Source organism: Notamacropus eugenii, chromosome 2 (assembly GCF_028372415.1).
Source record: "Notamacropus eugenii isolate mMacEug1 chromosome 2, mMacEug1.pri_v2, whole genome shotgun sequence".
NCBI classification, from domain to species: Eukaryota; Metazoa; Chordata; class Mammalia; order Diprotodontia; family Macropodidae; genus Notamacropus; species Notamacropus eugenii.
Window position 1 is genome coordinate 13,105,190 of NC_092873.1, and position 17,477 is coordinate 13,122,666.

Here is a 17,477-nt window from a genome sequence, read left to right on the forward strand (position 1 = left end):
GGAGGGGGGAGGAGGAGGAAAACAAAAACAGATAAAAGGAAGAGAGAGACAGAGAGAGAGGAGGAGGAGAAAGACAGACAGACGAGACAGACAGAGAGAGAGAGAGAGACATCAGCACTGCAAATGGGTCACCTGAGCCTGCAGAGAGGAGAGAGGGCATGGAGTGTGGGGGGAGAGAACAACGCACCACGACAACGGAGGGGGGCCCTCCCCACCGCCTCGTGTGGGGGCCTCGGGGGTGGGGGGAGGGCAGCCGCCTCAAACTCTATCCCACAGGACAACGAAGGGTTAACGACGGAGGAGCGGGCTGTCCAGGAGAGGAGGCCCCAAGGCAGGGAGAAAGAGAGAGCCACGTTAGTGAGAGCTTCACCATCAATCACCACCAGCCACCAACCACCGACCTCTGACCACCGACCACCGACCACCAACCAGCAGCAGCAGCAGCAGCAGCAGTAGCGGCAGCGGCAGCAGCAGCAGCGGCAGCAGCACATCAGCAAGGAGAGAAACAAAGGCACAGCCACAACGCCGAGAGGGGAGAGGCCAAAACGGGCAACCCCATCCTGACTTTGGAGAGAGGGGCCAGAAGGGGCAGAGAGGGGCTGCGTGTCCGGGCTGGTGACAGGGTGGCCTCTCCTGAGTCACTGGCCCTGGGGAAGGGAGGCGGGCGGGGGAGGCCGGGACAGGCGGAGGGAGGGGAGGCAGGAGGGGTTGCTCGTCTCCATGGTCAGTCTGTCCATGGGCTGGACAGGGAAGGGGTGGGGAATGGGAGAAAGAGGAAAAGGGAAGAGGAGTGGGGGCAGGGGTGCGCATATACTCAGTACATATCAAATCAGGTAAAGAGACTCACTTGAGGGATAGTCGCGGATCGCCATAAGGGGCGTAGGGTGAAATGTTTAGTATAAACTCCTTGGGAGGATAGGAGCTCCATTTCTGCTGCACTGTGCTCTCATTGTTATTCCAAAATTCTCTGTCTACATCACTAGAGGGGTAAAGAGAGAGGGAAGAAAACAGGGAGATACAAGAAGCAAAAATCCGCAGTCCTGCTGGGTGAAGAATGAAGAGGAGCTGAGCCCCTGGTGGCCTGGGGAGCTGTGAGATGGGCCAGGAGTGGAGAGCTAGGGGCAGGGCCAGGGAGGGGGTGGGCTCCTGTGGAAGAAAGGCCCCCACCACACACTCGGCACACGACCTGCGTACACACAATCAGGCCCACGCACGCACACACACAGGCATATGGAAAGGAGGGATTGCTGGGCAAAGAGCCCCAGCTGGACAGGTAGGCAGGCGGGCAGCTTAGTAGGCAGACAGGTGGCCCACACCTTTGGAAGCTGGTGGGAGAGAGACAGAGAAAGAAAGAGACAGACAGCAGAAAGCCCTGGACGGCAGGTTCATCCCTTGGGATGCCAAACCCAAGGGGCTAGGACCAAGAGAGGGCACCCCTGCCACAGTCAGCTTCTACCTGGAAAAGCTGCTCTTGTACTCTTCTGAGAGGGAGCCCCTGTGTCCCCCTTCCTCCCCAGGAGGGTCACCTGGCTCAGGATCAAGTCACCTCCTCCAGTCTCCTCATTTTACAGAGCCAGAAACAGGTCCCAAAGAGGGAAGTTACTCGGGCAAGGTCATACAGGTTCTAAGTTAGAGCCAAGATTTGAACCCAGGGCTTCTGATTTCAAGTCCAAGACCTCTCCTGGCACATCATGCTGTCTCAAACTGGTCAATTCTCTTCTTCCCAAGGATTTCTCTTTTTCTTTTTCATAGAAGAGAATTCCTCTTCCTCTCTTCATCCCTCTCTCCCCCTCACAGGGATCTCCCTTCATCCTTTGCATTTATATCCCCAGTGCTCTGCACACAGGTGATGCTTAATAAATGTTGGTTAATAAATGTTCTTGGAGAGCCCAGTCCCTCTCTTGTCTCCTCCTATTGATTCAAGCCATTTCAGGTCCCTGTAACTTCCCCATCTCCTCAGGTTTGGAGGGGGAGGGAGAGACATTTCTGGGATTCAAAGAGGCTGATCACCAAAGGTCCCTTGGAATCCTGACCCCCCCCCCACCAGCCTTTCCCCACAACCTAGTACTTTTGCCTTGGGACCAGGACAGGCAGCTATCCCTTTAGCTATCCCTTTCTGGGAAAGAGAGATGGGAGATCAGGTGCTGTGGCACCAGCTACACCTTTGCCAGAGAAAGATTCAGAGGGTAGATGTTCCTCTAGCCCCACCCCAAGGGTCAGGTACTGACAGACCACTCATGCCAACTTCAAGGGCACTTCACTGGCCACCAGAGTGAGACAGAACTGGAGACGCCCAGCTCTCATACCCAGAAAAAGCAGAAAACTGGGCAGGGCTGGGGCGGTGAGGAGACAGGATCCCCATTCAGGTTGAGGGTCATACATGGCCAAGAAATACCATTGAAAAGGGCAAGAAGAAAGCTGGGTTAGGAAGGGATAGGAGGGAGCTCAAGTCTTGAGGTGGGGAGAAGGGGCACTCTGATGCCAGAGCAGGGGTCCAGGACTAATGACCATGTTGCCCTCTTTAAAGCTCAGAAAGGTCCTGCTTGGGTGGGTGGGGAGAGGTGGGAAGGGGACAAGGCAAAGGGAGGATTGGAGAGGACCTTCATGGGATGGAAAGACTTTCCAGCTTCTAGAGACCTTCAAGACCCTGCCCAACCCCAGAGCTGGGATTTGAACCCAGGTTTTTTGATTCCCAAATCAGTGGTCCTGCTGCTCCAGACTACTTTCTCTGAGAATGCTATAAGCAACAAGAATCAGGGAGAAGGGGCTTCATCTCCCCCCTCCTGGGGTCTCCTTTGAAAGGCAAACCACCACACAGGTTAAGGACATAGTGACTCCCTTTCCCACCAAGGCCCCAGACCCTTGGGGGTCAGGAAAACCAGGGGATCAGAAGTTCAGCTTCTTCCTCTCAGGTTTGTGGAAACTGAGAGAGAAATCCATCCGCCCTGAGGTGGGACATGGCAGAGAGGATTTAGGGGGGCAAAGGTCAGATGAGAGTGGGGGATGGGTAAGAGAACCATGAGAACTGGCATCAGTCCTTGGGGTACCAGACTACACCCAAGCTCCCAGGGCTCAAGTGCCAAAAGAGCCAGAGTCATATAAAGGGAAGAGAACTTCCTTGGCATGAGATGGAACTGGTGCATCTCTCTTGGCAGAATTGGCAAAGGGAGGACTGGCCACGGTGAAGGCCCTTGTAGATGGATACTCCCATCTTCTGCCCTGCTCAAAAACCCTGGCATATTGAAGCACATCCCTCCAGTTCTCCTATCTCTTATCTTAGCACAGACTCCCATCTCCACCCTGCAGGTGCTACCATGGAATTGTTCATGGTGCTGAATTGTAGGCTCAACCCCCACTGACCACTAGCCAGGGACATAGCTCTTGGTGACATGAATCAGACTCTGGACCCTGGGTTCCCAAAGCTTGGTTCCAGGAAATGGGGAATGGGGCAAGATTCCCTACTCTCAAGGACCCAGAATAAGCCCATCCTGAAGAGGAAAAAATATAATTCAGGATTTTCTCAAATGAGGAACCTTATCCAACTGGGAAAGATCCCAGCCCTATCATCTCCCTGAGATTTGGGGGAGCCTAGAATGCTCACCTCCTGTTGCACAGCCTTCTCCTCCCCCATCCCGGTCTCATCAGCATGGATACTCACAACGTTACTCCTCTCTTCCCTGAACCCCTTGGACTGAACCTTGGACCCCACTGCCCTGGGGGTCAGGCAGCTGGGGTCTTATCATCACAAGATGTGAAGCATTGCTTGGACACTGAGGAAGGGAGAACAGGCCTGCTCAGAGAATGATCTTCAAAACCTGCTGAGGGGTGAGCATGGAATCTGGGGGCCAAAATACAAAGGCCTCCAAGATGAGTTGTTGTTGTTGGTGGGTCCTACAAACCTGAGAAGGGAGACCCAGGCCACATGGGTACAGGACAACCCATTCCTGGTTCGTGCCTAGGTTCAGGGGCCTTTGAAGACACCAACTCCAGTCCAGTGTGACCAGAATTGCCTTTCTTTACCCCTACTGATGGGTCAGAAAGCTATCCTTCCTAGAGCTAAGGTCTGTTTGCCAGACTCCAGCCCTGGTGCCTGAGAAATAGATTTTGATCATCCTAGAGATGAGGACTCTTGCCCATAGCTCTCCTGCTTTGGGGGCTGGGCAATGGGAGAATTCCAAAACCTGCTCAGGCCCAGCCAGCCCCACATCAGAAAGCCCAGGGCCTCAGCTATGGATGCCCAAGCTCCCATCTCTGAATCTGAGAGGCAACACAGCAGAACAAAGGGTGGCTTTAAAGGCAACCTGTTGCTACTCCTGGTGGGGGAGCTGTGGCCTCTCTCTCTCCTTTCATCCTTCACCCTGCTTCTCCCTGGCTTCAGTGAAATCTAGGTCTGGAGCCAGGTCTGAGTGTGGATGGAGAGAGAAAAGAAAGGAGGAGAAAAGGGGACCAAAAAAAGGTGGCAAGGGATAGTGGCAGAGGAGAAAACAGTGGGAAGGAAGAGAGGAGAGGCAGAAGAGAGGGAGGAGAGAAAGGAAGACAGAGAAGGTGGAGAAGAGGGGACAGGGAGAGAGAAGAGGAGAAAAAGAGGAGGGGAAGATGGTGTAGGGAAGGAAGGGGGAGGGAAGAATGAAAAAGGGGGAGTGATGTGGGTAGGTAGGAGTAAGCCAACGGTGATCAGATCCAGCACTGGCCTCTTGCTGGAAAGCTGGTTCTCTGAGCCCTCCCCTCCAGCCTGGGGCCCCAACTGGATCTCCAGTTGGCTGATTCTATGGGGAGGATAAAGTAGGAGAGAAGGGCATCCTTGTGTCACTGACCACTGGGCCAAGAAACTCGGTAGATGACAGGGAAGGGACAGAGTGTTCTGATTCTCTTGTCTCACAGTCAAGCTGAGGTGGGGTTGGACTACTCTGAGCCCAAGCTCAGGGCCCCACCCAGGGCACTAGGCTCCTCTGCTGTGGGTCAGGGTGGAGGACAGAGAGGCTCCTCAAGTCAGGAAGAGGAGGCTCTGCAGTACCAGACAGAGGCTGGGTGCTCTGCAGGGTAAGGTCTGGGAACCGACCTCCACCGAGGGTCAAAAGCAGGAAAAGAACCCTTCGGACCTCCGAGTGATGGGCAAGCCAAGTGGGAGGGCATCTAGGGGAGGGAGGGACGAATACCGAGTAGCTTCTCCATCCCACCCCTCCCATCAGAACCAACCAGTTCTCCCCCAGGAAGGTCTCCCCCAGGTTGTCCAACAAGCCGGTGGAGTGCATGGGGAAAGTAATGAGATAATGTCATACCCGCTTTATAGACAAGAAAATCAAGGCTCAGACCAATTAGCAAGTCACACTCTGGTAAGCGGCAGGGCTAGGATTTGACCCCAGACCTCCTGACTTCGAATTCTCTTTCTACTGTACGTCAGTATTGTTGAAGCCTAGGCCATCTTGTGAATGTGCAGGAGATTTGGGGCGGTATGGGCGCTGGGAAGGGGGAGTATCCACAGCTTAATTCTAGAGGAAACCTCATGGAAAGGGCAGAGGTGACTGATGGGCTCCGGGTGGAGAAGAGGGGGGCGTAGCTCTGGGCAAGAAGGAGGGGCGTGTCGGGAGAGGTTCAGAAGGGGATGCGGAGATGTCGGGGCCCCTTTTAGGGGGATGAACTTAGAGCATAGGAAAGGGTTCGCTCATCGAAGGGAAGTCGGTGTGTGGCAGGGGGTGTCAGAGGAAGAGGGAGAGAGAAGGGAGGAGGGGCATGGCTCTGCGTGGAGAGAAGAGGGGGCGTGTCAGGGTGAGGCTCTGGAAGGGGATACGAAGATGTTGGGGCACCTTGTAGGGAGGTGGACGTAGCTATGGGGGATGGTGATGTTCATAGAGGGGAAGTCTGTGTCAGGAGGATATCAGAGGATGGTGCAGGGCTGGGGGTGGAAGGAGAGATGTGGGGACTCCTCTCACCTCAGTGGCCGGCTGCCTCGATGGCCCCTGCCCCACAAGCTGATTTGGCCCACCCCACACTCCCCCAGGCACCTACTTGATAGCTTTCTTCTCACTGCGCCCACGCCCAGAGTCTGGGGTGCCCACGGTCTCTAGGGAATTCTTGTAACGTTTGCCCTGTGGAGAGAATAGCAGGTCACTCAAGCAGGCATCCTCGGTCTAGAGTCCTTGTTTTACAGATGGGGAAACTGAGGCAAAGAGCGGTTCAGTGACTTGCCCAGGATCACGCAGGCAATAAATGTCTGGGAGAATGACGTTGAAATCCATGGTCTTTCTAACTCCAAATCTAGTCCTCTGTCCCCTGTGCCACGTTGCCCCTCAGGGTACCTCACTCTCCAGGCAGTCTCAGGCTCTATCTCTGGACTGGTTTTGACTTCACCAACAGGCTACTGAACATGGCCATTTCCATGTCACCAGAGGCAGGAAGACAGCACAAATATCCCTTTTGCAAGGGTCTTTATGACCTCGGGTTGGTCTCTTCACTCTTCCGGCCCCAGACAACTGACTAGGGCTAATCTATCAAGCCCTGAACTGGCTGAGATCTTGCCAGAGGAAGTCCCCAGTCCAATTTAACCCAAAGCAACAATGCATTTCCTGAGTACCTACTATGTGACAGTCTCCAAAAGGGCAAGTAGCCAGGTCTGTCCCTGGGAACATGGAAGAAGGGAGGCATTAAGATGCAGGAGAAAGAGGACTAGTGTTCACCAGAATCAGGGAGGTTTGGGATCAAATACCACCTCTGCGACTTTGAAAGCACTTTATCTGAGTTTTCTCATCTGTAAAATTTCTTTCAGCTGCAAGTCTGTGCTCTTGTGAGCCCATGATTCAGAGCCAAAAGGGGGCTTAGATATCTAGTTCAACCCTCGCAATTTTACAGAGGAAGAAATGAGACCCAGAAGTTTTTCTTAACAATTAGTTACTGAAAAATAGAATGGACTTGGGGTAATGAGCTCCCTGTCACTGGATGTCTCCAAGCAAAAGCTAGATGACCATTTATTAGGTGGGTTCTTCTTCAGGCAAACCATTCTGGACAGTCTGAAGTACCTTCCAGATGCAGGACTTTGTGATCAGGACTGGTCCCCGCACTGTGGTCCCGATGCTAGAATGGAGTTCAGGGGCTCGAACTCAGGTCCTCTACCTTGAAGTCCTGTGCTCCTTCGGATGGTAGGCTGGCTTTGCTCCCAGGCCTATTCTCTCATCCCCCAGGGTCCTGGCCAGGCTCCCAGATGCACAGCTCCACTCTCCATGGACAGACGGCTCTCCAGAGCCCAGCCCAGCCACGTCACACTGCCCACGTTACCACCCCCGGATGGCGTGGGCAGCAGCCCCACAGGGTTGGCAGGGGCCCTGTGACGTGAGCAAATGGGGCAGGGAGAGGAGAGGGCTGTTTGGGCTTTCTACTAACTCTGGGCTGACCAACCACTGTCCTGAACAGCAACCACAGCCCAGCCACTGCTCTGGCCAAGGCCTACCCTTATGGCTCCAGTGCCTTAATGTCCCAAACCACAGGGACCTAGAATTCTAAAGGGAAGGGAAGCATTTACTGCTTATTGCTAAGGAAATTGAGATTTCATCTAGTCCAATTCTTTCATTTTACAGATGAGAAAACTGAGGCTCTAAAAACATCGTGGATTTAAACCTAGAAGAGATCTTTGTGACCCAAGGCAAATCATGTAATCTCATTGTGCCTTGGTTTCCCTTTCTACAAAATAAGAAGGCTAGACTTGGTGTCCTTTAAGGTCATTTTTATATAGTACATAGTCCAATACTATTCAGGAGTCTAAAACCTAGACAGATCAGGTGATTTACAGAAGCAGCCTGACCAAGATGATAGAGAAAGCAAATAGAGGGCCAGGATTCAGGCCTTCTGACCCCAAGCTCGTGGTCCTTTCCACTCTATCACATGGGCCTGTGGGGTAAAAGAGGAGGGAACATATCTTAGCATCAGCTCCCTCTTTGTGGAAGTCATACATAGGGAAGAAGGGTGCCAAGGACTCTGCCATGGAGGCAGAGAAAGTCTGCCCTTTAAGAAGACAGATTTGGGAAAACATCCTGTCAGAGGATTTGCAACTGGGAAGGACTTTGGATACTATCTACTTAAATCTCACTTTACAGATGAGGAAACTGAGGCCCAGGGAAGAATGAGTTGTCCAAGGTCACAAAGATAAGCAGGTTAGCAGATCTAGGGTTCGAATCCCTATGCTCTGACTCCAAACACAGCCTTCCAAGGAGAGGTGAGTGAGCAGGCCTCTGTCCAGAGCGGGCAGGGCTGAGGACCCTTGCCAGGCTGGGTGAGGAGGGGAAGGGAGCACCAGGACTGCTGCTATGGCAGCGGCAGCAGCAGCAGCAGCAGCAGCAGAGGGACCTACAACAGAGGAAGGCGAGTTCTGTTCACCTTCTTGGTTTGGGTTTCTAAATATAGCATCCTGCGGAGCCCGGTGCCATTAACATTCCTCTCGGCCACCCAGCACCCCACATGCATACCGATGACAAGAAAGGGCTGAGCCCAGGACACCCTGCTGGACCAGAACCAGCCAGTCACTCTCCTCCCCTCCCAAGCACTGGAGCTGAGGCCTAGAGCCCAGATCAAGAGCCCAGCACATCAGGAGCCTCACTTTAGGATCAGAGGGGGTAGCTGATGGCCCACTGACTCCCTGATGCCAGAGGGCAGAGGCTGTCCTGCACTGAGGAGAAGGACTGCTGCTATGGGAGATTTGGGTTGGCTGCTATGATTCTGGCCTTGGCCTGAACTTCCAAGCACCAGCTGCTGGTTCTAAGCACCCAAACACACACACACACACACACACACACACACACACACACACACACACACACACACACACACACACACACACGCTTCTCCAGCATCTCATAATTCAAACCAACACTGGCCCCACAACACCCAATTATCCCGTCCTCCCCAAAGCAAAACACAAGACGATCCTACAAATGCTCTCTTCAGCTGCAGTCCCTCCATAGGCAGACTCCACAGTCCCCACAGAGGCAGGCTGCTGGGAGGGACACCTTAAGTGTGTGAGAAGGAAGGGGTTCTCCTGCTCCCTCTCCCTAGCATCAGATCTTCGTGGGCACTGTGCCCACTCTGTGCCCAATTCGGCTCTAAGTAGGTTTGACTAAAAGCAAGTCACCTTGGGTTCCTGAGCCCTAAAATGAGAAGCTTGACTAGATCTCTGAGGGCCCCTTCAGTGCTAACATTTTATGTTCTCAGTTCCCTCCCAGGACTGACATTCTGTGTTCTAAGGGCCCTCCTACATCGGATGTTCTCTGTTCCAAGCATCCTTTCAATTCTTCAGTTTTAGACCCAGCAAGGGCAGCTAGGTGGTGCAGTAGATAAAGCACCAGTGCAGGAGTCAGGAGGACCTGAGTTCAAATATTACCTCAGACACTTAACACTCACTAGCTGTGTGACCTTGGGCAAGTCACTTAACCCCAATTGCCTCCTCCTGGGTCATCTCCAGTCATCCTGATGAATATCTGGTCACTGGATTCAGATGGCTCTGGAGGAGAAGTGAGGCTGGTGACCTGCACAGCCCTCTTTCACTCAAAGTCAAGTGCAAGTCATGTCATTATTTCTCTGATGGCATGGTCTTCTTTGGCAACGAAGGATGAACATACACAGTATTTAGACCCAATAGAACCATAGCTTTGGTAGTCTTACCTGAGCAAGGCCTCTGAGGCCTTCAACCTAGAGGTATCCGGCTAACCTAGAGGCTAGCTAAAGAGGCCTGGAGACACCTGAAGATCCAGAGACCATTTAGGACAATCCCTACCTGAACACAAGTGGCCTGGCCAAGAAGGTCTTTGCGACTGGGGGACTCATTCCCTTCGGAGGGAGCCCAGTCCAGTTGGAGGACAGCTCTAATGATTAGGAATTTCCAATCTTAACTCTGGCCAATCTCTCCTAGATGCTACAACTCTTGCTTTTGTCTCTCATCATCCATCTGGGGCTCACAAGACAAAACTGTGCCCAGTCCATTAGGGAAGACTATGACTTGCCCAAGGTCACAGAGGTATTAAGGGGAAGAGCCAGGATTTGAACCCAGCACTTCTGCCTCCAAGTCTGGCAAATTTCCAATCACATCATGTTATTCCTCAATATCCAGGCCCAACCAGCATCTGGGGTTGGCCAGCACATCCCTGTCAGAAATGAACTCTCCCTCCAGGTACAGGCTGAAGGACTATCTGCCCACTGCTGTTGTGGGTACCAGGTGGGTGGAGATTACTGTTCAGATACAGGTTGAATATGACATATGAATGAATGAAAAAATATTTATTGAGGACTTATCATGGAGCCAGCGAGATGACCTCAGAGGTCTTGTTCAGCTCTGAGATTCTGAGGTTCTAAAATGGCGGCCTAGCTGCCTTGGCGTCTCAGAGACCCTTTAGTCCCCATACTTGACACCATCCATTGACATCCCTGCTGTAAGTCAGCACCAGGGTCAGGAGTCATTCTGTGGACCACCCTCCAACCACATGGAAGCAGTCAGCACTGCCCCCCACCTCCATTCCAAGATCTATGGAGACTTCTGGGCTGGGAGCTATCAACATAACCCTCCCATAGTCAGTCAATACACACGTGGTACAGAGAAAGGGCACCGGCCCTGGGTAGGCATTACCCATGTAACCTCAAGGAAGCCACTTCTCCCTGGGCCTCCTTGGACCTATAAAATGATGGGTTGGACCAGGCCTCTGAGGTCTCCAGCTGCTCTAGACTGAGGGTTCCATAGGCTCCTAATGGTCAGCTAGCCTCCCCCTGCCCCCAAGGGCTATGAGCATCCTCCAATTGATGGTCTGCCAGCAGCCCCTCCCCCATCCATTTAGTCTTTCTCTGAATCTCTTTACCAAAAAAGTTGGTGATTTCTGCCTAAGATCCATCCAGGCTGCCCCAGGGTCACACAACTGTCCCCTCCTTCCCCAGCTCAGAAGGCTCCTACCAGGCCCTATGATTGAGCCGAGGATGGCTCCTATGGGGGCAGAGGATGCTTCAAGAACTGGTCTGGGGAGAAGCAGGGAAGGGGAGAGGGGCAAGCCACAAGGAAAACACCAAGGGGACCTCAGCCTGGTCTGGCTGATGTCAGAGAACTCGGAAACAGCTCACCATCCCCTCCCTTTACACCCTGCCTGCTTCCAAGACAGTCGGCAAAGGGGGGTTGGCTGAGTGGAGCTGTAAAAAGCCAGCTAGAGATTAAGGAAGTTATTAATGTTCAGAGAGGGGATCTGCAAGCACAGGGTTGTCACGTCATTCCCACTGGGGATGGGCAACCCAGGAGTCGGAGATGGGAGCTCAAGGTCCCTTAGGGAAAGGAGGCAGACAGATGAGGTCCAAGGGCTCCTGATCCAGAGTGGAGCAGAGGAAGGGTCTGCAGGGCTTGAGGAGAGGGAGCCAGGGTTAGGTAAGGAATGCCTTGTGTGTATGTGTGTGTGTGTGCACGCGCACACATGTGTAGGTGGGGGTGGGGAAGATGGGAAGAATACAATGAAATGCAATGGTTTCCAAGTTTCCTAGGAGGGAAAGAAGGAGCAGCTTTGGCCAGAGCTCTTGAGCTCTGCTCTGTGGTCTGGCATCCCATGACACCCACTTAAAGAGCCCAGACTCCTGGCAAACTAATGCCCACATCCGCCTGCAGTCCCCAGACCAATGGGAATGGCTGCCTGTCCTTCTCACCTTCCCTATCCATCAGGCGCCAGCCTGTCCTGCTTGTCACCTCTGCCTCTGGGGACCCAGCCAGCCTTGAGGTCTGCACTAACAGTCAAGGCCTGGCCTCAGGCAAAGGCTGCAGGCAGCCAGGAGGGCCCAGTTCAGCGTCTGCAGCCTGGGAGCCCCTCACTCTATTTGCCTATTCTGGCTTGTGGCTGCAGGGAAAACACCATCAGCCCCTCCCTAAATTCACAGCAAGAGAGATCCCTCCACAGCAACGTACAGAGTCAAAGAGACACATCACACACACACACACACACACATGCACATATGCACACAGTCAATCTCATAGATGCCAGTGGTTCTGAATACTCAGTGGGCCTACATGCCAGGAAAGTCCGGCTCTCTGCCTTTTGCTGACTGACTGGCTCCCCACCTTTGGGGGAACCTGCTGAATTTAGTCAAGTTAATAAGAATTTGTTAAGAACCTATGTCAGGCACTGCTAAGTAATTGACCTTCTCTTTGCCTTTGTGACCACAGAAGGTGGTGGAGTGAGAGCTGGCTTTTGGGTCAGAATCCCAAAGGCTTCTCCTCCCCCTCCCTCACTCTCTGTCCCAGCCAAAGCAGTTGACTCGATCTTCCAAATCTCCATACTTTGAACCTTTGCACAAGCCATACCCCCATCCCCTGCCAGATGTGCCCTTCCTCTTCCTCTTGGCTTCATGGAATCCTCAGCTTCTTTTAAGGATCCTATGAAGCACCCCCTTCCACCCCAGCCCCGCCCCCCCCCCCCCCAGCCATCATCCTGCATTCACTTATCCCAGTGCCAGCTGAAAGTCAACTCCTTGAGGGCAGGAACCATTAAGTGCTTGGTCTCTACATGCTTGCTGCCCAGCGCTGTGACCAGTGCAGAGCAGATGCTTTCAGATAGGGACCAGACCCCTAATTTCACAGATGTAATTCTATTCAAGAACTCAATTCTGTAAATGTTTATTAAGCTTGTACTATGTGACAGGGATTGAGCCAAACTGAGGTAGGAACTCCATCTGCCCATACAGACTAGTTCTTGTCCTGCAACTTAAAAAAAAATCCTTTCCCCCAATTTCATGTACAATTTTAATATTCACCTAAAAAATTGGGGGGGTTCCAAATTTTCTTCCTCCCTCCCTGACCTCCCCGACTCTCTGAACTGGTAAGCAATTTGATATAGGCTATACATTTTCAGTCATGCAAAACATATTATCCTGTTAGACATGTTGTGAAAGAAGACACAGACCCAAAGAAGGAAAACGTGAAAAAAATACAGAAAGTGAAAAATTGTATACTTCAATTGTCCTGGGACTTTCAATATGAAGAATCGCTAACATTTACGTAGTAGCTTTAAAATTTTTAAGACGCTTTACATATATTATCTCACTTGGTCCTTACAATGGCTCTATGAGTTAGGGGCTATTATTAACTTCATTTGCAGAGGAGAAAACTGAAGATAGATGGGAGAAGTTAAGGGGTTTACTCAGAACCCACAGCTAGGGTCAGAGACAGCATTTGATCTCAAGGCTTTCTGGCTTTCAAGTTTCTGTATTGACTATAAGAAGCCACCCCTCAGTGAGTATCCCCCAAATAAATAAATTGACAAACAAAAGAATGAATAAATTGAGGTGAACACTCTTCCCCTGGGGCTGGGGGTGGGAAGGAAGGAGGCCACCTGCAAATCCTGGGCACGGGGTTCCTCCCTAGCTCTCCCCTCCCTCAGTCCATAGAGAACCCAGGATGGGCAGGCTTGAGTAAACAGTCATCAGGTGGGGCCCCTACCTCCCCAAGCGGAGACCCAAAGCCACTCCTAGTCCAGAAATCACCTCCAATGACAGACTGTGCCCTCCCAACCACGTCCTTCCTCCGAGCCTCCTTCCCCTCCCCGAGGCTGCTCCCTGGGCCAGTGGGTGGGGTGGGGCTGGTTTCGGGCTGCTTGGCTCACCCTCCCTCCCCTCTGCTGTCTCCTGTCTCTTCTGTTCTCCCGGGGTGATTAATACCTCTCCCGACAGACTTCGTTACTTATTGATGGCCTAATCCTGCTTGTTAATTCCCCAGCCCTCGTTAAAAATGAAAAGAAGCCGTTTGTGCTTGTACAAACCCTAGAGCCAGGATGGATGTGCCGGGGGCTCCAGCGTGGGGGCGGGGGCGGGGTTCCTGGCTGGGCCAATGGCAGACCGGACTTGAGAACCCCTCCTCCCCGACCCCCCACCCAAGACTCAGCAGCTCCCCGCCCCGCTCCTCCCCCCATCAGCCCTGGGGTGTGCTGTGGCCTCAATTCTCCGTCAGAAAGTATGTTAGAAAGGATGGAGCTCTCGTGCTCGTTCTGCCCCACAGAGCCGGGTTCAGATCTTACCTTTTATTACCTGGGTGATAACTATATTCAAGTTATTTTATTTCCCTGAGTCTCCATTTCCTCCTCTGTAAAATGGGAGTAAACAAACCTCACAGGGCTATAGTGAGTCGCAAGTGAGACAAGTGCTTTGCATCATCTCCCCTGCCTGGCTTCCTTCAAGTTCCAGTCAATATCCTACCTTTGGCAGGAAGCCGTTCCCAATCCCTCTTAATGCTAGCGCTTTCCTTTGGTTGATCACCTCCAATTTATCCTGTCTCAAGCTTATTTGGACACAGTATTTTGCATGTTGTTCCCCCAAGAGACTATAAACCCCTTGAAAGCAAAGACTGTCTGTTACCTAGTATATAGCATAACTCTCTCTCTGTCTCTCTCCCTTTCTCTCTCTATCTCTTACTCTGTCTCCCTTTCTCTGTCTCTTTCTGTCTTTGTCTTGTTCTCTCTCTCTCTCTCTCTCTCTCTCTCTCTCTCTCTCTTCCTTTCTTTCTCTGTCTCTCTCTTTTCCTTTATCTCTCTCCCTTTCTCTCTCTGACTTCCTTTCTTTCTCTGTTTCTCTCCCTTTCTGTCTTTCTCCCTTTCTCTCTGTCTTTCTCTGTCTCCCTTTCTCTCTGTCTCTCTCCCTTTCTCTCTGTCTTTCTCTGTCTCCCTTTCTCTCTGTCTCTCTCCCTTTCTCTCTGTCTTTCTTTCTTGTTCTGTCTCTCTCCCTCCCTTTCTTTCTCTGTCTCCCCCTTTCTCTGTATTCTTCCTTTCTTTCCCTCCCTCCCTCCCTCCCTCTGTCTCTCTCTCTGTCTCTCTCTCTCTCTCTCTGTATACATATATGTATAGTAGATAGATGGTAGGTGCTTAATAAATATTATTGATTGACCACTGCAATGTCCTCAGTATTAGATAAATGCCTATTATTATTCTTGGCAAGTATGAACATGTCTCCATGAACATGTCTACATACGGAAGCATTGGTGTGCTCACGCACCAGAAAGCCCCAAGACTGCCAAGACTGAGTGCAAATGCAGTTGGGGGAAGTGGGGGCTCAGAGATCAAGGGCCTGAAGACGGCCTAAGTTGTCCACCTCGGTTCCCTGCCTACTCACCAGTTTTCGCTGACACCACTGACAGATCCCACACAGGACGATGGTGACACTAAGGCTGATGGTGATGATGGCGGACACTAGGAGGACGTCCCGGGAGGGTGCCCCTAGAGGAGGGAAGACAGAGGGTCAACATTAGAAACCTTGCTGATTATATCAGCATGGAGGAAGAGGCACTGCTGTGCGCTGTACCCTAAGCACTGGGGTACCCTTTCCATCTGACTTTCAGCTGAAACCTTCCCTATGTGTCATCTCCCCTTTTAGAATGGGAGCTCCTTGAAGGGACAGCCTTCGAAGGACAAATCAGGAAAGGACACTGGCTTCCCTTGGCCAGGAAGGTGGGGGGAGGGAACTTTAGAGTTGGAAGTTCAGGGTTCAAAACTCAGTTCAAACTTGTGGAAAGAGCGATTATCTGGGACTGATGTTCAGCTCTCATGGTCATGGGTAAATCATTTAATTTCCCCAGGCCTCAATTTCCTCAATTAGTAATGATAATTAGGGCTAGCATCTAGATGGTGCTTCATCTGATAAATCTGATTCTCACAATAATCCTGTGAGGCAGGATCATCCCCATTTTACAGAGGAGGAAAAGGAGGCTTCTGAGAAACCAAATAGCTCAAATGGTACTTACTAGTCTGAGGTAGGATTGAAACTCAGGTCCAGCCCTCTTGGCACAGCAGGGCCCAGCTGCCTCAGTAATTACTTATATGATGAACCAGTGGGATGGGATGATCTCTAAGAGGCCTCCCAGCTCTACCCTCTACAATGGTGAGATCAGATTTGGGTATTTCCTTGAGTTTAGGACCAAGAGCTCCAATAGATGATAGAATTAAATGCATCTGCTCTAGCCTCAACAATTCCTGATCACTCCTTGTGGTTGTAGCCTCAGCTTTCTGTCTGTCTGTCTCTCTCTCTGTCTGTCTCTCTGTCTCTCTCTCCCAATTTCTCTTTTCTGATAAATGGGGAAAGTAGTAGGGAGGAACAGAGAGGCCTCCAAAATGCAGAGAGGAGAACCAGGGAAGGAGTCCTCAAAGAAGTAGCAGTAGAATTGGGTCCTGAAGAGAGAGAAGGCTCAAGGAGATGTAAGAGCAAGAAGGGACCCAAAAACAACTGAAGTCCAATGCCCTCCTTTTACAAGGAAGGAAACTGAGGCCAAGATCACACAGGGAGTGAGTGGCAGAACCAGGGTCCTAATCTAGGCCTCTAAAAGTAGCCCTCTTTCCACAGCACCACAGGGAGGTCAATAGGCTGAAAGGAGAGGGGGAGGGGAAACAGGAGGAGAAAGGAGAGGGGGAGAGAGGAGGGAGAGGATAAAGGAGGAGGGAGGGGGGAAGGGAAGGGGAATCTATTGCCTACATTTTTTTTGTACATTTCATTCATCAATCCATTAAGTATCCACTGGGGCAGCCAGGTGGTGCAGTAGATAGAGCACCAGTGCAGGAGTCAGGAGGACCTGAGTTCAAATCTCACCTCAGACACTTGGCACTTACTAGTTGTGTGACCTTGGGCAAGTCACTTAACCCCAAGTGCCTCATCCTGGGTCATCTCCACTCATCCTAATGAATATCTGGTCCCTGGATTCAGATGGCTCTGGAGGAGAAGTGAGGCTAGTGACCTGCACAGCCCTCCCTCACTCGAAACAAAGTCAAGTGCAAGTCAGGTCATTACCTCTCTGATGACATGGTCTTCTTTGGCAATGAAGGATGAACACACACACCAAGCATCCACTATAGTCTCCTAAGGAATGACTGTCAATCTCAAAGCCTTTCAAGTCTTTCCTGATTCCAGACCTACTTCAAGATGCTGACTTTTGGGCATGTTCATGTAATAACAACATTTATACAGCATGCGAAGGTTTACAAAATCTTTTACCCATGTTATCTCATTTTATCCTCAGAACAACCCTTGGGAGGTCGGTGCAGTTAATATCCTCATTTCACAGAAATGAAGTGATTTATCCAGGGTCACACAGCTAGTGTTTGAGGTAAGATTGGAACTTGGTTTTCCTGGAGCACACCTTATTGATACTCAGCTATCAGTGAACTAGATTCCTCTCAGTGGGGAAGGGGCTATGTGCTGGAAAGACCACTGGATTTGGAGTCCAAGGAAGTAGGTTTGAACATGCCTTTGTTACTTCCAACCTGGAGATCTTGGTTGGGCAAGTGACTTTGCTTTGCTTGTTTCTGTTTCCCTCCCTGGACTATGGGGAGTTGGGCTAAAGGAGTTCTATGGGTCCTTACAGTTCTAAAGCCTATGATTCTATGAGCTGTGTGGAAGGGGAGACCACCCTAGGGACCATTGGGGACCAAGGGAACAAGGGATTCCAACGGGCACAGGCAGGGAGAGGCAGCCTGTTCCAAGTACAAAAGTAGGAGATGGAA

General features: G+C 51.5%; 1 protein-coding gene across 5 annotated transcripts in view; it reads right to left on the minus strand.

Annotated features, from left to right (window-relative positions):
- Positions 1-17,477, minus strand: part of SYT7 (synaptotagmin 7) — a 91,139-nt gene that overhangs the window by 42,230 nt on the left and 31,432 nt on the right. For 3 of the 5 annotated variants that reach the window (XM_072638835.1, XM_072638831.1, XM_072638833.1), the window contains exons 2-4: positions 15,100-15,203; positions 6,007-6,086; positions 848-979 (exon numbers count right to left, since the gene is read on the minus strand). In XM_072638835.1, coding sequence (XP_072494936.1) covers positions 848-979; positions 6,007-6,086; positions 15,100-15,203 — 316 coding nt within the window. The remainder of the gene's footprint in view (positions 1-847; positions 980-6,006; positions 6,087-15,099; positions 15,204-17,477) is intronic. The other 2 variants (XM_072638832.1, XM_072638834.1) reach the window with 1 other exon arrangement.